Source organism: Danio rerio, chromosome 5, assembly GCF_049306965.1.
Source record: "Danio rerio strain Tuebingen ecotype United States chromosome 5, GRCz12tu, whole genome shotgun sequence".
NCBI lineage: Eukaryota > Metazoa > Chordata > Actinopteri > Cypriniformes > Danionidae > Danio > Danio rerio.
Window position 1 is genome coordinate 54,936,755 of NC_133180.1, and position 21,132 is coordinate 54,957,886.

Below are 21,132 nucleotides of genomic sequence, written 5' to 3' on the forward strand. Positions count from 1 at the left end.
GTTCGACTTCTAATTGCCAAAAGGATGGAAGATTTGATTTACTACTAATACATTTTTTTTGTAAAAACCTGTTAACATCTTGCATCATTATAACTGCTAACGTTACAGTTGCTTTAAAAAGAGCTTTTAAAGTATCTGCTGAGCACACCACCCTGGGCCACTGAAACAAATCTTATTACCACTTAGGCCTTACAGCTGACATCAGTTCACTTACTCTGCAATGGCCTGTTGATGCTGGCCAATTTTAAGGTGGTAGAGACCTCGTCTCATCCAGGCCCATTTAGCAGAGCCAGGAGTAGCTCTCTCTGTCACAGACTGCAGAACAGTCAGCGCCGAGTCCTAAAGATAGGGAACATCATGAAGCAAATTAACCTTGATTTAAATGAACCTATTTTCTGCAATGTTAAACTTGTATCTTGATGAGAAAAAAAAGATGCAAATGATACATTCAAACGGACTGCAATGCATTTTTACAAGACAAATGCACTTCTGTCTTCACTCACCATGTCCCCCTGCTCCATACTGAGATCTACAGCAGCTGCTCCGGCTTCAGCATCAGATGGATCCAGCTCAAATGCTCTTTTATAGCAGCCTCTGGCTCTGCCCTGGTCTTTAGCCACCTCTCTGTAGTAATGACCCAGAAGGCGAAAAACTGAACCAAGATAAGGATCCAGTTTAGCTGCCTTAAAACAAAAGAAAACAAGAAATATATTTATGATCATCTTCTGGTTTGTGGCTAGCTAGGGAGTTCAGAATAGTTTATTCGTTTTTGTTTTCCACTGAGGCAGGTAGGATGGTTAAAAATAGCTTGCAGTCTCCTATTTTGGCCAAAAAATTCCATCATCAGTGATGTGTTTTTGTTAAGAGCCTTACTATTCTGAATAAATTCTTCAATGTTTGTTATTCCCTTTAAACATGTCATTTGAGTTTGCCTGGGGTTCCGGGTGACATTCTTGTAAAAAATGTCATCCTTTCATGGTAAATGAAAAGCTTGAGTATTTATATCATTACAGTTATATTAAATAAATTGCAAAGTATTTCATTCAAGTTTATTTGTTTAGCACTTTTTACAATAATTATTGTTACAAAGCAGCTTTACACAAGGTGCACATTATTGCATTACAATCAAATTCAGAAAAGTTAAGGTTATTAGTTACCATAACTTTATTAGTTACTTTAGTAGTTAATAACTTTAACTAACTAATAACTAATTATTAGGGCCAGACAGAATCTGCAGACATTTTTTGCTATTCTGTGCAGAATATTGTAAAAAATCTACAGATTTATGCAGAATGATTTTGAGTGTATCTTAACTAAAAACCTAATATATGAAATAAAAAAATACTACATTTTTGACTATTATTTAATGTTTACATTTATTTAGCAAACAAATTAAGTGACTCATATAATATATCTACTAAAAGACTTTTAGTCTTTTATTATTACTTTGCAAACTGCATTGTAAGTAAATCATATGAAAATTTTTATATTAGTCAGTAATATTACTGAATTTAATTTAAAAATTGAAGAAATGTACATTTACACACAACTGAATAGACTCAATAATTGGCTGAAAATCTGCAGAAATCTGCAGATTCCGTGTGGGACGTGTGGTACCAATTACTAATAACTTTAACAGTAAAAGTTATTAGATATAAACATAGTTAACCTGGAGTTATATAGTATATAGGTTGCGTCTAGTAATCAAACATTTGAAATATTTTTTTTTAATTCAAAGGGAAGAGAATCTTCTGAAGTCTACATAAACATTGACCAAAATAATTTAATGAAGCGGAACTAAATATTCCAGTGGAACTAAAATAGAAATGTGCCATATTACGTAAAATTTATCAAATTGAATTATACTTAATTGTTCATTCCATTAACTGAATGCACAATATTTAATAAAATGTGAAGATTGTGTTATTTTTAGCTTCTGTCATTCCCTTATGAGGACATTGCCTAAATTTTAATTTAAAACAACCCATTAAATTTTAAGTTTTTTTTTTTTTTTTAAGGTAGCAGAACTTTAATAGTCCCAAAAGTTTGGGAGAATTTTTTTTTTGTTTTTTTGCTACTATTTTTGCTACTTTTTTGCTTAAAAAAAATTTTACTTTTATTTCAAATATTGCTAACAATTAAATAATAGTTTTTGATTACTAAAATTATATCCATCAAAATTAAAAAATATATTTCAAACAGAAAATTAAAAAACAATACATAAAAACTAAAAGGAAAAACAAAACAAAATGTGGGGGAAATAAATTATATTTACCAGGGTCCTATAAAAGGATTTTAAAGTGTCTCACTTTGAGTAAATGAGTTTTGCTGCGGTCTCTTCGTATTTCCTCTCCCATGTTCCAATAAAGGGACCCGAGCAGGAAGAACAGTTCCCCACTATCTGGACTTCTGGATAAAGCCTCTAGAAAGCTGTGTAACAGAGTGAGAAAATAAGTGCCTGGTGGTTACACCCAAGTTGTTTATGATATATGCATGTGTGCGTGTGCATATGTGGAGTTTCACACCTCTCCTCAGCTTGTTTGTGCTGTTCTTTAGCAACATGTAGAAGTGCTTTCAAAGTGAGACCATCCACAGATCCTGGGTGAGAGCTCAAAAGCTCAGTGGAAACCTGCAAGAATCATTTCATTCCAGTGGCATTATTGCATTAATGGCATTATTATGAACTGCTTCGCTTTTGGAATATCCAATTTCTTAAAGGAATAGTTCACTAAAATGAAAAAAATAAATACTATTTACTTGTTCAAAAAAATTCAAAAGAAAATATTATGAAGAACATACAGTAGGTAAACAAACTAACTTCCTTAGCATTTTATAGAAGGTATTGGCGATCATCATCAACTTTTAGGTTAACAACATTCTTTAAAATAGAAAAAACGTATTTGAGGATGAAGTGCTGAGTAAATTTTCATATTTATAGCTATCCCTTTAACATCTATTGTTTTAATAAATAGATAAAAAACATTAGGAATGCAGTTCTGTTTACCTGAAATGCTTCCTCCGTCTGGCCTTTTTCCAAGTAAGCTCTTCCTTTTAATGCCAAAACCACTGGATCATTTTTGGCATCTGAAATCTAAAAAGAAAATGAAACTATATAATTTTATTGTGTCTTTTAAAACAATGCTATTAGAAATATATGTTTATGTGAAAAAGGTTTACATCAAAGTATTAACCAGAACACCTGCTTGTTGCACTGATAGTAACAAAAACTAGTTATAAGTATAATTTGTTTGAAACTAATATTTATACATCATATGAAATAAATAAGCTTTCCATTATTATATGTTTTTTTTTAAGGATTTGACACTACTTGAAAATCTGGAATCTCTGGGTTAAAGAAAATCATATATTGAGAAAATATTAATACAATGCTTAGCAATGTAAATTAATAACCGAAAATTGAGTTTTTAATATTGTTATTGTAGGAAATATCTTCACGGAACATGATCTTTACTTACTGTAAAATTTTAATTATTTTTTTATAAGGTCTTAAAATGTTCACCAGAATTGATTAAGAAAAAATCTGTCATTCGGACCTATAGACAAATACCAACCTTTGTCACACGGGTCCCCGGTAGCAAAAAAAGACCGGCTGCAATGGCAAACATGTCGTTTTGTGTGGTAGGATGCCAAATTTAACTTAACTTTTACCATACACCACACTGCTTTAATGCCAACTGCAGACGTCTTTGGCTAAAGGGGAGCTGAATAAAGTGACAAACCTAATTAGAAATGCTGGACTCTGCAGTTCTCATGTTTTATCAGGTAAGTTCACGCTATGCTGAATCATACACGTTACTCGTTTTAGATTGCAACAATGATTTCAGCAAAAACAGTTACATATGTTTAATTAAACTGCGGACACTGAATGCTAAGAATGAAACGTTATTAAGGTAAAGTTGGTTTTATATTCACACATTCATTCAGTGACAACTTGTAACACTCCCTATATTGTTTATCATGGCACTTTGAATATTCGGTCTGAAATAACCTGCAAGTGCAACTTGAAAACAACATTAACACTGTTTATTTGACTGTGAACAATGTACTTGGATAGTCATTGGCTGCTAATATGATTTCGCTATTTAGAGTTTGCAAAAAATACTTTTATGAAATTATATTATAAAGGAGAAAGTCCAAATGTGCAAATATAAAACCAACTTTACCTCTATGTGTAAGTTCACATACTCTGCCGTACAGGTGTAGTTCGCTGTCAGAATGCATTTGTTTTGCTTGTTGATAATTAATTACCCAGGCCTTGAATAACGTTAGCTCCGTCTTTTTCCCTTTTCTTTGGCCTGGCAGAACCTCGGTTTTTAGCACTACATAGTTTTGAATCTGGTAATCATGGAAGATTATTTCTGGCACATGACCACACAGAACAACATTGTTGGCATCCAAAGACTAGTAGACCTTTAACTTCTCTCTTGTAAAATCACTTGGAGCTTCAATGAGATTGTATATTTCGGGCTGGATGCTTGGTCATTTTGTGGTATCCAATATCAATTGGGAGGGTGCTATCTCAAATGGACCTGTCAGACAAACGCTGCTCACTTTAACGTTAATTTTGCCGAATCATTGTGCTTATCACTGGGTGACAAGGTTATAATATGCTGAAAGCATTATGTAAATACTACATATAATATGTAATCAATATATCTTATTTCTAAGACAACAACAAACTCTGTAGAGCATCGAATGTCATTTCCTCGCTTTAACTGCTAGTGCTCCCGTTTTTTTTTTTTTTTGCCATTCCCTTGCACGCACATCCTGAATGTTTACAAACATGGTAATTCTTCTATACAATGTATTATAGGTTATTAATCAGCACTTAACCAATTAGATTTGGACTGGATCTGACTGAATAAAGTTATCAGATAATGACACCTACAGTAGATGTACACTGTGCATCAAAATGTGCTTGTCCTTGTTTTTCAGAGAGGATCTGAAACTCCATGTGTGAAACTTATCTCTCCTTAATTCTGAACTGTAACAGTTAATGAATAATTAGTATATTAGAAAGATCTCTGATGGATCATAAGACATTGTGAAGATTTGAGTAACGGCTACCGACAATTTAGCTCTGCGATTATAAACATATTGGACATTTTTTAAATTATAGCTATTATAAACAATATTATTTTTCACTTTTATAGTATTCACAATGTTTGAGTTTAAGTAAACACAGCCAAGGTCAGCATAACATCATGTTCTAACTACATGCAGTTAAAGAAGTCTTCTCACATCATATGTTGTTAAGACACGGTGTAAGAAAGTTTTTCAAAAATGATTTAGAATAGTGGTGTACATATATCCCTATTTTAACACTGCAACACAACATCTTAAACCATTAAACTGTACCAGTGCAAGTATCTGCAGAGCTTCATCAGCATCCTGTTCTCGTCCTGTCTTCACCAGAGCTTCTAGTTTCAACCTCAGGAGCTTTTGAGTCCAATCATCAGCGTTCCCCACACTCGATTTTAGCCCTGAACAAATGAAAAGGAACATATTTGAAAACTGTTTTTAAGTGCAACTGACTTGAGCAGTTAGCTGTGAATCATATAACCAGTACCTTGACTGGAAGATATGGCACTGTCAGAGTATTTATGCATTTTTAGCTGAGCCAGGGCAAGATTATACCAACCAATGATGGAGAAGCGCATACGCTTCAGTCCTGCAGAAAAAAAAAAACACACAACAAATAAGTTACACATATTTTTTGTAATTTTCACTGTATACCTAGGAATTGCAAGGAACTTCATTAATGTTGTACAGTTAAACATGAATTTAAGTAAAAGATTTATTGAAACAACTTTTAATGATCAAAATGCATTTGGAGAATTTGATATAATGAATTTCTTATAACCTTAGTGCTCCATTCATTCATGAACATCTGAGTGTTTATGAACTTACCCAGACCAATATTTTTGATGGCATCCTCATATTTTTTATCCTGACAAGCTTTAATACCGAGACCAAAGTGAGCATACGAGTTGTTTGGATCCAGTTCTAAGAGACGCTTGAAACAGGAAACAGCTTCTTCACTGCAGTCACCTGACAAGAAAATCAAAAACAACATTTATTACTTATCATTTTTAAATATGGGGCATATTTTTTTATGTTTTACGCTTTTAGATGCTATGGACCTCTAAATAAAATCCTAATCTTGCTTAAAGGGTTATTTCACCAAAAAAAAATAAAAAATTGTCATTACTTACTCATCCTTTTCTCTTCCCAAACCAGTTTGAGTTTTTATTTTATATCATACAAACTACAGGACTGTTTGCTGTCGAGTGTGACACGGCAGGGATGAGAATCAGCACCTCCAAGTCGGAGGACATGGTGCTCCACCAGAATAAAGGTTGTTTGCCATCTCCAGAATGTAATAAAGTCCTTATCCCAGGTGGAGGAGTTTAAGTATCTTGGGGTTTTGTTCACGAGTGAGGGAGGGATGGAACGTGAAATTGACAGGCAGATCGTAAAGTGGCAGCAGTAATGCGTTTGATGTACTGCTCCATTGTGGTAAAGAAGGAGCTGAGGCAAAAGACAAAGCTCTCGATTTATTGGTCAATCTACATTCCTACTCTCACCTATAGTCATGAGCTTTGGGTCATGACTGAAAGCACAAGATCTCAGATACAAGTGACCGAAATGAGTTTCTGATCCTCCACATTGAGAGAAGTCAGCTGAGGTGTCTCGGGTCTGGCATGTGTCTATGTCTCTCTGCTGGCCTTGGAAATGCCTGTGTCTGGGGAGAGGGAAGTCTGGGGTTCTCTCCTGAGAATGCTACCCCCGTGAACCGGCCCCGGAAAAGAGGATGAAAATCAATGAATGAATGAAAAAACTACAGGAGTTTTCTGAGAGAAATAACAAAACGGGAGGGTGTGAAATACAGTCTTCCAGGAAAAATGGCAGGTATGCACAGAACCCAATTAATGTCACCAATTAAAACTGCTTATTTCTCTGTATTTGAACATTCTTCATAACATTTGGGATAATTGAACTACATAAGTTAGTCAGATAGGATCATTCTGCTCTGGCGACCCCTGATAAATGAGGGACTAATCCAAAGAAAAATGAACGAATAGATGGATGAATAGATGGATGAATGAATGAATGAATGAATTGTAAGAAATGATTCTGCCTCGGCCCAACTTCTACTCTAAATGATGTATTGATGTTCATTTCCCAAAAGTGATGAATTATAGAAGAAAAGAGAAGTCAATAATCTGTTGTCTCTGCATGATGACTACATCACGACCAAATGGTAACGATTGTAGAATGGGGATGAGTGTGGTGCGCAGATCTCATCAATGGTATTGAAACTGCTTTAACATAGAGAGATAGAGAGAAAAGCTGTGTCAACAGCCAAGGAGCTACTTCATTAACATCTAAAGGCAAGTCTGAAGGCAACATCTAAAACAGTATAAAGGTTTGAGTTTAAGAATGTTCAGGGTTCATTCTGAGTTTTAAAACGGTCTTTTAGAATGAAAACGATTCACGTCCACACTGACGTTTCTGAACAACTCTCCATCCACAATACCCTGTTGAAAACGCACATCACGTGACCACACACACACACACACACACACACACACACACACACACACACACACACACACACACACACACACTCTGGCATGCCCTGCAGCGTATGTGGACATGTAAGCCCCTGGCAGTCATCTACCCATATAAAAGCTGTGCATGTCTGAGTGTTCATCAAGGATCTACCGTTGGATCTAATCTCACTATATTTGTTAAACGTGATATTTAATTCATCTTGTTATCTATATCTAACAACATATTCCCCGACTTTTGTCTTGAATCTATTACTTGTTCTCAGATAACGTGTTTTGGCTGAGCGCAAAGATAAGTTAATATATTAATTTATGTGACCATGTAAACTGATTCTGCACAATTGACTGATTGCTTGCATTTATTTCATATTCTGTATAAACTTATTGTACGTTATACTTTTTTTACAACAAAAACTGACAATTTTAATAAGTTTGTGTATGTCTGTATGTGGTGTAAAACTATGAAACTTACAGTCAAAAACTGAAACAATGTCAGGATATTAATGATTTCAAAAAGTTGTATAAATATATATTATTAAAGGAATATAATGATTAAGGTGATTGAAGAAGTATAAAATGAGAAAGGTGTGATGAAATTTTTATTAATGGCTATGTGTAGTACTACAGTATGTATTTTTTGGGGGGGTCTACGTTACAAAATGTAAAGGTGCAAATGGAATCAAATAAATAACATGTCAAAGATGCCAAATAGATAAAATATTTATTAAGTAATGTAAAAAGAAGAGATAAGTAAAATGAGAAAAAAGTTTAATATATGAATTATGTATGTGGAAATGGGGTGGGAAAATAATAGGCTTGTGCTTCATCCCACTCCATTTTCGACCATTTTGAAATGTATCTTTTTAGTGCTGTCAAAATTAGTGCATTAACGCATGCGATTCATTTGAAATAATTAACGCGTTGAAAAAAAAATAACGCAATTAACGCAGTTGCAGGATTTTTTACCTCCTGTTGTGGTCGACATGTGTTTAACATGCAAAGAAATATGGGAAAGACCAAGAAAGCACTTTTTGAAGGCAAGTTTCAGTATCAAACAATAATGTCGTATCATTAGGCTCTCCAAAGTTTCATGCAATTCCAGGTGAGTCATTTTTAAGTTTCGACTTCTGTAACAATGGAATTTGATACCGCATGGCGAATGGAAAGAAAAACCTTCGCATTTCGAGACTTGATGGTCCTTTAAGGTAATCAAAAATCACTGCTTAATGGTCGACTTTTAATAAAAGTATTATCTTAATTAAATTAAAATCGGAGTATTGGTGTCCATGTAAATGTACTCAGAAAGAGTAAGATGAAGTCGCGGGCTGTCAAAATAAGTGCATTCCAATGCCTTTCTACATGAGTCCTCCATGTTTCATTATGTTTGACGTGTTTCCTCCATAAACACAACGAAAGCGTATGCTTTGTGCTGTTGTGTCAGAATCCTTGTGAAATACACCCATGCTTTAGAACGCTTAGTTTAGGCAGATTTGATGAACGCGATCATGCGTGTTAAATCTGAAGGTAGTCGCTCCGGCTGCTCTGTCATTGCGGGCATTATGTGTGTGTGTGTGTGTGTGTGTGTGTGTGTGTGTGTGTGTGTCTGTCTGTCTGTGTGTCTTTGTCAGGCCCGTGCACAGAGCACAGACCATAACAGGGGCAGGTGCTCAACGCGATCGCAAAGTGAAGAGCAAGTGCTCTGGGGCACCTCGACCAATGAGGGCCGAAGGTCAGTGGCTCTAGCCACCAGGCCACCCCCCTGTGCACAGCCCTGGTCTGTGTGTGCGCGCGCGAATAAACATCTTCACTGAGATTTTCTACTTCCTCATTTCTTTCTTACAGAATGAATGAATGAATGAATGAGTAAAGTTAGTTTGGACTTGTTAAACTCATTATTACACACAATGCCTTTATCTTGTTTTTTTCTGTAGGGTAATAAACTAACCTGTTTGGATGTAGTGCTCACTGAGGGCCTCTAGAGGGTATGGGTGTGTGGGATAGTGGGACAGGGTGGCGTCACATACTTCCTTTAGCTTGGCCACCTCATGAGGAAGCTAAACGGCACAAAACATGCAACATTCGAATTGTTCCAGTCATTATTATTGTACGCATTACTGCTTTTACACCATATACAGCTGGCTGACCTTTGAAAGACATTTAATGTAATCCTGCGAAAGGCTCCTGTGGGCTTCACTGGGCACATCTACTGTCATTTGTAAAGCTCGTTCAAATGCAGATATCAGCTGTTGAGGAAAAAACACTAACACTGTCAGCTTTATGAAAAATGTAAGTCTTGTATATTTTGTATTTCTGGGTGAAAAAATAGAGTATTTTATTTGAATATGAGAAATTCTGACGTGCTGCTGTGTTTCATTGTCCTGGTCGTCAACAGTGTCCTGCAGGAGTCTGGTCATCTCCTTCCACAGCTCCAGCAGCTCTGCATCCTCCAGCCCTTCCTCGTCCTCTTTCACCTGGATTAACCTCCGCCACACTCTGGCCACCTGTGGGTTTGAAAAATATTGTGCAAATTTGAATAATTAAAAGATCAGCACAATTTTGAACCTTTAAATCATTTGCCGTAACATTAGGATTTTATTTATCTTTTTGTAGCTCATACCTGTAGATAGTTCTTTTCTGACTGATAAATCTCCACCAATTTCTTTGTCACTTCGAAACATTTTGCTTTGTCTGAGCTGCAAATGCAAAAAAAAAAAAAAAAAAAGAAACGGGTTAAGAAGCAAATGGTGCCCAGTGCAGTAGAGTGCTTTTATTTAAACATATATTTATTTATATATGAACAAGAATGTGAATGTTCTGTCATCATTTTCATTTGATAATGACACCGAAATGGGACATCTTGTTTTATATCTATAGTTTGCATTGAAACAAGTATGTGATCATTGCCTTGTAATGGATTTTGGATTGATATATTATTAGACAAAGATAATTGCCACGTTTTTTGGAAGAAAAAAAAGATGTTGCAACAAACATGGCAACAAATGACATCTAAGAAACCTCTCAAATTATAATATAAAACCCAAAAATTGTGATTGGGATTTTTAATACCCAGATGCCACTTACTAAAATAAACAGCGTCTGGATACAATCAACTAATTTCTTTAAAAAAATAGTTGGGATCACTACAATAATTAAAGAAAATAAATAATTCTTGATTTTAATTATTTTTAAATATTTACAGTGAAGTAAAATCTCTCAAAAATGATATTCTTGTAAAATAAAAATTCTAGACATTCTTAAAAAACATATAAAAATAAATAAATAAATAAATAAATAAATAGTGCTGGGCAGAGATTAATCACATTAAAAATAAAGGTTTGCTTTGAGATATTATATGTGTTGTATATATTTATTATGTATATGTAATACACACAGATATATAAAAACAAAACAATGTTGTTATATAGAAATTTATATATAAATTTGTATGCAAATTAATTTGAATGCAAACTTTTATTTTGGATGTGATTAATAGTAGTTAAGCACCACTAATAATAACAATAATAAAAAAAATAAAGAGGAACAAATGTAATTTGCCCTTCAGCATTAGAGCACTTACGTTTCATATAGCGTAATGAGTTTCTGGTAAATCTTGGGAAGCTCAGCTTTGAAATCTGCTTGGTCACTTTTTTCATACAGATTTGCTAAACCCTGTGAAAGAAATACTCATTTAATATCTTCAATACAAAATTAAGACGTTTAAACAAACTGCCTTAACACAAGATTTCTATTAAAGTTAAATCAAGAAGACATACCTGCCATGCCAGCAGCTGCTCTGGCTCGAGCTCCGATGCCTTTCTGTATGCAGTCTGTGCTTGATCCGGCTGCTGGAGCTCTGTGGCTGCCACTCCAATAAACACCCAGGCATTATAGTTATTCTTCTCAAGCTTTAGAACAGCCTGAAGTGGAGAAATAGATTTGACTTGAGGAAGACATTTATAAATTCAGTCAATCAAGAGAAAGGTATAAATTGAGGTAAAGTTAGTTTTATATTTGCACATTCGTTCATTTGTGTCCCAATATTGTTTGACGTTACCATGCTATTTTGAATAGTTAATTTGAAATTGCATGTAAGTATAACTTCAAAACAACATTAGCACTATTTAATTGACTGTGAACAATGTTTCATTTTTATAGTCATTGGCCGCTAACACGGTTTCAACTTTGATTTGACATAGTTTTTGTAATTTTATGTGTGTTTATGTAGGTATTTTATACACTCATCGCCCACTTTATTAGATACTACTCGTTAACACAAATTTCTAATCAGCCAATCACATGTTAGCAACTCAATGCATTTAGGCAAGTAGATTAAGACGATCTGCTGCAGTTCAAACAGAGCATCAGAATGGGGAAGAAAGATGATTTAAGTGACTTTGAATGTGTCAATGTGTCATGGTTGTTGGTGCCAGACGGGCTGGTCTGAGAATTTTAGAAACTGCTGGAATACTGGGATTTTCTTGCACAACCATCTCTAGGATTTAGGAGAATGGTCCGAAAAACAGAAAATATCCAGTGAGGGGCAGTTCTGTGGGCGCAAATGCCTTGTTGATGCCAGAGGAGAATGGCCAGACTGGTTCGAGCAGATAGAAAGGCAACAGTAACCCAAATAAACATTTGTGTGAATGAGTGTGTATGGGTGCTTCTGAGTGATGGGTTGCAGCTGGAAGGGCATCCGTCGCATAAAACATATGCTGGATAAGTTGGCTGTTCATTCTGCTCTGGCGACCACAAATTAATAAAGGAACTAAGAATAAATTAATAAAATAAACGGATTTTTACATTTTATTATCAAAAAGAAAGTGCAAATATAAAACCAACTTCACCTCAATAAGGGAAAAGACTGATAACTTTCTCAATGTTTGCTGAGATATTGTTTACTTTATGCTGACAGGTGGAAGAAAACAACTTACCTTACAGTGCTTCAAAGCCTCTTTAAACTCTTTATTTTTAATGGCTTCTCTGGCATTTTTTAGCTCGGCTTTCACTTCTTTACTGGACATTATTCTCTGAACTGAAATAGTGACAAAGACAGATGTTAGTAAACATTAGTTAAAGATGCCTACAGTTATGCATTTAAACCTATTTAGTAAATAACAGAAACGTTATCATTAAAGCGTGTGTAATTAAGTAAACAATAATATTAGCACACTTATTTACAATTTCAAATTGTGTATTTCTAAACCCTTAAAAATAGAAAAGCACATACGCCCGAACTTGGTTGCTTTCCATTCAGCAAGCAGGATTTGGCGCATGCGTACCTCGATGCTTACTGTGACGCCATAATGTTGCGACCACCGTTGTGCTTATTCCTTTAACGATTTAAATTATTTATATATTCGGGTCTGAGTGTTGAATTTATTTATTTATTTACAATTTAAAAGGTATCAAAATATTCGAATATGGCTTGTGTTTATTTTTTTCTATAGAGACGTCCAGTGTACTCTCAACCAAACGTTTTGTTTAGAGGCTGAACCGAAGCTTTACAGCCAATCACTGAAAGATTTCTCGTTCAGGGGACCAATCAGTGAATTCACCAATGCAGCTGGGTTTTAGTGTGTCCCATGCGTTCTCCCCATGTGAGCGACGTGTTGAGTAGACAGACGCTGTAAATTATTGTAATATTTGTATTTTCAGTTCTAAAAGGTTGCTGTAGTTTTTTCAATATGAAGAAAAAGAGAAAGGATTTGACTTTAACAGAAGATACGATTCCTGAGGTATGCAGTTTCCTGATGGCATCTTTTAGCAGAGCTTCATTACTAAAATGTACTTCTTGCTAATTGAAATAACGTTAGAAATCTCAAATTTCTATATATTTACTGTATGTAAGCTAATACCTAAGCTTAACTTGTGGTATTTAATATATCATATTAGCATAACTATATAACTTGTAATATGTAGTATATATTCTACATTATTATATTCTACAACATTTCAAAAGTGATTCTAGATGAATGTTCACATTAATTATAGATTAAAAACTTTTGTTTTGGTCCAGCAAATATACCCTACCCTATATTTTATGAAAGATGTAGAGTTTTATTATTGACCTTTTTTACGTTTTTCTTATGCTGTAATTCTATGATTTTAGCTTACTGTATCAAGGTATATTATTCAACCAATACAATACAAATTTTCATGTAAATTTAATATTTACAAATGCTATTTTACAACTCGCATGCCTCTTTTTCTTTCAGTGCTTAGGAAAGAGAATAAAATGTGCAAAGAATTAATGTCAATATCTAAAAAACAACTAAAATGGTTGCAGTATTCTCTTGCTTTAACATTTTGACAATGCATACAAATTATATGTAAAACTTATATGGGAATGTCATATCAGAGATCATCGCTAAGGATTTTTTCTTCTGGCCCCATCCAGCCATGGGTTCACACAATTTTTACTTGCTGTGTGAAAATTTTCATAGGCCCCACAAAAATTAGAAGTTATATGCACCTATTTGAAATAATGTGTCAAAAACAACGTGTGAATCTAGAATTTAAATATTTTACAAATGTTAATTTAAAATCTGCTAAATTTAAAGTGTTTTGAAAACAAAAAGAGCAGTGTGGAAAAAGTGCAGGTATTTTATTGCAGTTTTAAATTATGTAACAAGAAGTGGCTGACTTACCAAACTGACACCAAACTTTTTTTTTTTCATTTTTAGTGTCGTGATGTACCCTTGTAAATCGTTTTTTATTTTCTTTTAGCCTCATAATTTTATGTTTCCGCCATGTTTCCATCTCTTTGCTGTACTGCTTTTTTTATCAGTTTACAGGAAAACATAACTTGCTTACAACATCCAATCAGATAAGAGGAACCAAAAAACAATATGGTCTTTATAACATCACAGAGAAAGTTGCATTTAAAGGCTTAAATGCACAAACTGTTTCTTGATTCTAAGACTGTATTTGCATGCAATTGACATAGTCGCAGAAAAACCAAACTCTAGTGACAAGTAGGCATGGGACGATAACAGGTTTCAAGGTTTACCGCTGTTTGGAAAAGTCAAGCTTTTAAAACTGTCGGAATTTTCCTAAAGTATGTGTAAGGTTTTTTTTTTATTTTTTATTTTTATAACTAATAAAGACAGCAGAAGTCAATGTTTTTAATTTATTTAGCCTGACATGTTTCCTGTTCCAAAATGTTATAAATATTTACTAAAATAAAATGTATTTTGTTAAATGGGGGAAAAAGTTTTTAAAATTTAAAAACATTTAAAAAGAATGTATTTGTGAGCATGTAATTACAATAACGTAATACTGTGCAACCGTGATATTTTTTCCAAGGTTTTCTTACCATCAGAAAATTATACCGGCCTATGCCTAGTGACAAGGCAGCACTGGCCTGATTGGGCCAGTAACGATCCTGTCTACTGTTCTGAGCGTCTCTCACACTGGCTCTGGGTCATAGGGCAATCCTTATTGTTGTGTCCTGCATATGAAACTGCAAAAAATTATATTTTAATGATGTGTTGTTTTGTGCCTACAAGTCTTTTTCTTTATCTAAAATAAAGTAATAACAACTGTAACATCCCATCAACAGACGGAAATACCAGAGAGCTCTCAGATGGAAGAAGCAACGCAGAAAAAGACTGGAAAACTAAGGTTTAAGGACCCAAAACGAAAAGCAAAGGACACTTTGTCAGATGATGGGGTCTTACGGCCAGTCAAGCTGTCCAAGAAAGAGCTGTACAAAGCCCCCACAGTGGAGGAGCTCAACCAGCTGAAAGAAGCAGAAAATCTCTTCCACTGCAGCTTATTAAAAATGCAGGTCAGAAATTATGTTATCTCTGTGTTATGTTAGTGGTATAACAATTTATTTCAGCTTTACTAATCACTGATTGATGTTGTTGTTCAGATGGAAGAACTGCTGAAAGAAGTGGCCCTCAGTGAGCACAGAAAGAAGCTGGTGGACTCTTTTGTGCAGCAGGTTACAGAATTCCTGGACTGTGTGCCTGAATCTGAAGTTATGGAGGTCAGAAATGATTGAAACATTGATCCTTTTTTTATTTTTGCTAATCTGGTTGCAGTTAACAGCAGTATCTGTTTTGCTTTCTCTTATCTGTAGTTAAATGATGTTTCTTGGTTGTCAAAAGTTGAAGTGCCGTTCTTCCTCGTTCCTGCGGCGGCAACAGGTAAATTTCACATGGAGGCTCCAGCATCAGTCAGCCTGGTGGGCAGTTATCCACTGGGCACCTGCATCAAACCTAGAGTCTGTGTGGACCTTGCTGTCATCATTCCTTCTGTAAGTTATATGTTCTACTTGTCTTTTTTTCCTGTCTATATTTGCCAACTGTTGTCCAATGTGATGTACACGAAAATTGTTTTTATTTATTTGAATTATTATCTCATTAGATGACTCCATCCTGAATTATTGTTTGTTGTGACATCCATTCACCCATCGTTCTGTTGACATGTCAGAAAAAGAAAGTTCGAGAATCTTGTGAACTTCCCTTCCCATATGACATGAATGCAAGTTATCAATGGATTTTAATGTATTAGCAATGTGCCACCCCTTAACTTTCATCCCTACATTGTGAACATAGACATGAAAATCACATGTTCAATTTCAGTGATTGCCGTACTTCAACGCATTGGTGCATATGTTCAAGCTTGGTCTTATTTTAAGTGACCAATCTTGTCAGATTTTAGCTAAATTGAAAAAAGTTTAATAAAACTAAAGTTATGTGGCTTCAAGTTTATAAAAATCATAAAACAATATATGTATATTGTATTGTATTTACAAATATATGAATTTTTACAAAAAAATTGTCAAAAATTTACAGAAAATTTAAATAGCCAAACAAAATATATTTCAAATTTAAAGTTGATATCTCAAATAATTTGCCTTTACTAAATTCTGTTTGACGCGATACCACATATCACCACCAGATAAATTTTGTTTTCTATTAGTTGCCATATGAGGGTGCCCCCCATTTCTGTGAATGTTTCGAGGTATATCAACAATATTCATTATTTTTGACAATATTTATAAAATAGTATGGGCAGTATTGTGGGTTTGATTAGAATTTAGCCCGTAAACAACTTTTAGATGAGGATTGCTGTAGCAAAATAATGTATTTCGAATGTGATGAGTATCCTTGTCACGAATTAATAAATAACTATAGCTCTTAAAAATCTATCAAAATCAGTCACTAGATATAGAAGCTACAAATAGTTTGAATACAGTAAATGGATTTTGATCTCTTTCCAACAACATTTATTCCAACGTCATTATTAGATTAGGACTTATTTGCAGTATAGTGTTATAAGTTTAAGCGTCCCATTTTCAAAAGGGGGTAATATTTATCACAATTAGTTAGCTGCTCTTTCCACAGAGTAAACTTTTTTTTCATTTGAAATATACCAGTTTGCAGCATAGCACAAGTTCTCCTATAAAACTGTTTTAATTGATCAACTTAGAACGTGAAGTAATTTAAAACAGCTTTTGAATCATGGGCAAGACTATCCATCAGTCTACTCATCCATCCATCTAATTATTTCTTATCTAAAATCCTTTTTAAACAATTGTGCATTAATTTGGAGTTATGTTGTGTCTTCTCTTTAAAGTCTGTTTTACACCCAATGGATGCCATTAACCAGCGGTATCCTCGAAAGCGAGCGCTGTATCTGGCAGGCCTGGCGCAGCACCTTTCCTTCTTGAAGGCTGTGGGTTCAATGAGCTACTCCTGTCTCCATGGCAATCGGCTACGCCCAGTCCTACTAGTCAAACCCTCAGGTATGACAGTAGCTTGTGGCACTTATCATATTCATAACTTCGTATTGTAGTTTGTGTTACATTGACTTGCAAATGCTTTCATACAGAGCAATTTACATAGACATGAATGTGCATGTACTGGGTCTGCTGTTCATTTTGGCAAATCATTTTGGCTACCAAGTTAATTGGTGTTTTGCAGACACTTTTTTCACACACACTTAACTGAACCAAGGTCTTTATAGTTTAGCATTTTTTGTTTTCATTTTGATATATGCTGTACAATTCAGTTTAGTTTTAGTTTGTTTCTTTAATGGTTTTGTTAGTTTTAGTGTTAATTTTGTGAACAAATTTGTATTTTTTATATCTTTAGTTTTAGGAATTATAGTTAAGCAGAATTGCACTGCTTGCACAGCTTAAATCAGGGGTGTCCAAACTTGGTCCTTGAGGGCCGGTTTCCAGCTCCAACTTGTTTCAACACACCTGCGAGGGTGTTACTAGAAAGCCTAGTAAGAGCTTGATTAACTAGCACATGTGTGTCTGATTGGTGGCTGGAACTAAACTTTGCAGGACACCGGCCTTTTAGGACCAAGTTTAAGCACCCCTGACTTGCAATTACTCTTGTGCAAAACTTGAAAAAAAAAAAAAAACTTGAATAAATGTTTGAACAGACACTGAACCGTAAACCACACAAATGCAACTTGAATAAATAAAAGTAGAAATTACGACAAACTTTTTTATATTAAACATATTGTATGTAGTTAAACATGCTACATTTACATTTATTGGCAAATTAAGAAAATGTTTTTTTGTTTTTAAAATCACCATCTACAGGCGTTTCTTTAAACAGCCCCAGGTCAGATTTTTTTTTCGCCACAGAATTTCTGCTAATTAAGTTTGAAAGTGTTTTTTATTTTATTTTTTTATTTCTGTTCTGTTATTAATTTGGTTTGTGTAATCTTTTTTTCATTTATTCAAATTTTTTTTATTTTATTTTTCAGCCAAAGAAAAATTTGAGCAATAGTTTTAGTCTTTGTGTTAGTTTTCATTTACTAAAATAACCTCTCTGAATCCACATAGAAAGGGATGTAGCCTGAGAATTCAGAATTTTCTTAACCTAAACTCATTATGTAAACTTTGTGTCTGCCCTTTAGGTAAAGATGGGGATAAGGTCACATTGAGGATTCATGCCATTCCCCCACCAGACTTCCTCAAACCTAGCCGTTTCCATCCTCGGAAGAACAATGTTAAGACTGAATGGTTTACTGGTGTTGCCAAGGAGGAGCAAGGTAATGTGGAAATATGTGAGGTCAATCATTTTAGGGGCTGTTTACACCTTGTCAATTCCTGCATAGTTTTTCTGATTGGATACCTGTCTGATTGTGAAAAAAAGCAGATGTAATTGGCCTCTGAAATGCATTCGAGACATATAAATCTGATGGCTCAAACCACTTCAGGAGGTGGTCTGTAACACATTCCAGATGAAAATGGATTGGTATACATCCGGTTGTTGAAACCACATATGTAAATTTTGAAAGAGCGTGTTAGTTGTATAACAGCACATTCAATAAGGAACAAATTTCACATATGACCATTTGTGATGTTTTTTTTTTATTTGTTTATTAAGTTTTATTGTCAAATTATACAGTTAAAATAATATCAAACGCAGGCAGCAAACAGAGTTGCGGCACACACCTGTAGCCTATTACTGTTAATGGAGAGGAAATGTTGTACACCAATTAATTGAACCTTTTACAGTTTTAAATGAGGTCTTCACATATCTGTACGACAAACATAGATGTTTCCTTTCACCTGTAATGACAGTAATCATGGAGCCCATCTTGTGTACTTGTGATGATGTTTGGAAATAGGGTTGCAAGATATTGGAAAAAATTATATTGCAAGATTTCTTCTTTTCTGAGACTTACAAGTACAATATCACCAGACAATTTAAATGGCTCTATTTGGACTGATTAGGAGATTTTGTAGGGGAGTGAATCTGCATAACGTAAAATAAACAAATCGCATGAATTTTAACTGAAAAGACAAGAGTCAAACTGTCTTCAGACACAGGACTTAAATAATCTAATGTACAATTCCACGGTATAAATTTAGTGCAAATAATTGAATATAAATAAATGTTAAAGCTACATACATTGTAATTTCTTGTGATTTTAAAACTTTTTAAATGCTTAATAGTCAAAAGTCTTGATAAATTTTCAAACTATTGTACCTGATCCACTATAATCCTGACTGGGCATTGCACAGGTCACGATGTGACTGTTGTAGATGTGTACATTGCATTATCAATGCTAAAACGATCTATTGTGTAGCCGTATTTGGTTCATGAGTGAAGCACAAACCCTCCTGTAGCCTACTTGTAAAATCATAAATCGTTATTAGGATATGAGATGACTTCTATGATGATGAGATTTTTGTCATATCGCCCAGCACCAATGTTTAGCATCATCCACTTGTGATCGCATCCATCAAAGCACATCTTAATAACAGCTTTAAACTGGGTTCTAATAATATTACGATTCACTCTAATAATTCTGTCATTTTTAATCTTGCAGGGGTTGCTGGGCCTGCTACTCCTCATTATAACAGCACAGTTCTTGGAGATCATCTGCCACTGTCACATCTTCAATTCCTGTCGGCCGTTAGTGCGCAGTGTCCAGCTTTTAGAGAGGGTGTGGCCCTTCTAAAAGTCTGGCTGAGACACCGAGAACTGGACCAGGTAAGACCACACTATAAAGGCTGCAAGGACATCACTGTATGAAAATGTAACAGCTTGTTTGCACATTTGAAATTAAATAATAATAATTGTCATAAATAGTAGGGGTGTAACGGATTACAGTTGATTCAGGATCCGTACAGATCACAACCCATGGTTTGGCCCGCTAATTAATTTTTATTTACTTTTTAACTTGTAAATTAATCCTAGTTTTGTAACAATTGCAGAGAAATCGCCTCCCACACCCTTCAAATCGCATGTACAAAAGCATTTAGGCTTTCCTGTAAAATATAATGATGACGGATGAAGTTTTGGTGGCTCCTAAATAAGGTTTCTTAGGTTATTAAATGTATGTGTTTTCTGACATTACTTGTTTAGCACAAATTAATGCATTCAGTTGAAACTGCACAATTAAACATTAAAAGATTGGGATTCAAATATACACTCAACATAAATTGTAATTGATGGTGATTTTATTAATCCTGCGATGCACTGCATTCAAATCTGCATTTGATCAAGAGAGAGTCCAGTTAGTTGCAAAGATAAAGACCATCAAAAAAAACACAGAAGTACTGGAAGAACAGTTTATAGTTCAGATTTAAACACTGGTGTTTATGGCAAAGATTAAATTCTCCCTTTAACTTAAACCTGTTGAAATTCGTAGTAATATAATTGTTTTACCAATAGGTGGCGACAAACAACCATCAAAGTGTTACTGAATAGTTCTTATAAAAGATACATCTAGTAGTAAATAAAACTTGAAGTTTTAAGAATGAATTATCAAATCATTAAATGAAAATTAGACCAAAAATTAAATCTAATGTGTTGTACTGGATTAGAATGTTAGATTTATAAATTTAGCATCATCAACAACAGTAGCAAAGATCCTTTTTCACAGTATTGAATATTTAACTTTTTTTTTTATTCAGCTGGTTATTTCTTGATTTTTTATTTTTATAAAAAAAAAATACAGGTTCTTATGTTTGTCTAAACCAAAAGTTATGGAAATAGTTTTAAGTGCAAGTAGAATGTCTACTATAATGTTTAAAATGGCTTTTGTGAAAATA

At 34.3% G+C, this 21,132-nt stretch overlaps 2 protein-coding genes across 2 annotated transcripts in view; one reads left to right on the plus strand and one right to left on the minus strand.

The window, feature by feature from the left end:
• skic3 (SKI3 subunit of superkiller complex) overlaps positions 1 to 12,875 on the minus strand; it is a 52,896-nt gene extending 40,021 nt beyond the window's left edge. The window contains exons 1-16 of the mRNA XM_002662098.7: positions 12,823 to 12,875; positions 12,527 to 12,627; positions 11,369 to 11,512; positions 11,173 to 11,264; positions 10,213 to 10,288; positions 9,953 to 10,096; positions 9,740 to 9,838; positions 9,541 to 9,649; positions 5,932 to 6,072; positions 5,591 to 5,692; positions 5,380 to 5,504; positions 3,005 to 3,091; positions 2,526 to 2,629; positions 2,310 to 2,430; positions 504 to 683; positions 215 to 339 (exon numbers count right to left, since the gene is read on the minus strand). Of these exons, the coding sequence (XP_002662144.4) occupies positions 215 to 339; positions 504 to 683; positions 2,310 to 2,430; positions 2,526 to 2,629; positions 3,005 to 3,091; positions 5,380 to 5,504; positions 5,591 to 5,692; positions 5,932 to 6,072; positions 9,541 to 9,649; positions 9,740 to 9,838; positions 9,953 to 10,096; positions 10,213 to 10,288; positions 11,173 to 11,264; positions 11,369 to 11,512; positions 12,527 to 12,627; positions 12,823 to 12,868 (1,796 nt within the window). The 5' untranslated portion in view covers positions 12,869 to 12,875. The remainder of the gene's footprint in view (positions 1 to 214; positions 340 to 503; positions 684 to 2,309; positions 2,431 to 2,525; positions 2,630 to 3,004; positions 3,092 to 5,379; positions 5,505 to 5,590; positions 5,693 to 5,931; positions 6,073 to 9,540; positions 9,650 to 9,739; positions 9,839 to 9,952; positions 10,097 to 10,212; positions 10,289 to 11,172; positions 11,265 to 11,368; positions 11,513 to 12,526; positions 12,628 to 12,822) is intronic.
• Positions 12,876 to 13,142: 267 nt separating this feature from the next.
• nol6 (nucleolar protein 6 (RNA-associated)) overlaps positions 13,143 to 21,132 on the plus strand; it is a 28,925-nt gene continuing 20,935 nt past the window's right edge. Inside the window, 7 exon segments of the mRNA NM_001161511.1 lie at positions 13,143 to 13,330; positions 15,157 to 15,384; positions 15,472 to 15,588; positions 15,682 to 15,858; positions 17,184 to 17,352; positions 18,483 to 18,617; positions 19,905 to 20,068. Coding sequence (NP_001154983.1) covers positions 13,280 to 13,330; positions 15,157 to 15,384; positions 15,472 to 15,588; positions 15,682 to 15,858; positions 17,184 to 17,352; positions 18,483 to 18,617; positions 19,905 to 20,068 — 1,041 coding nt within the window. The 5' untranslated portion in view covers positions 13,143 to 13,279.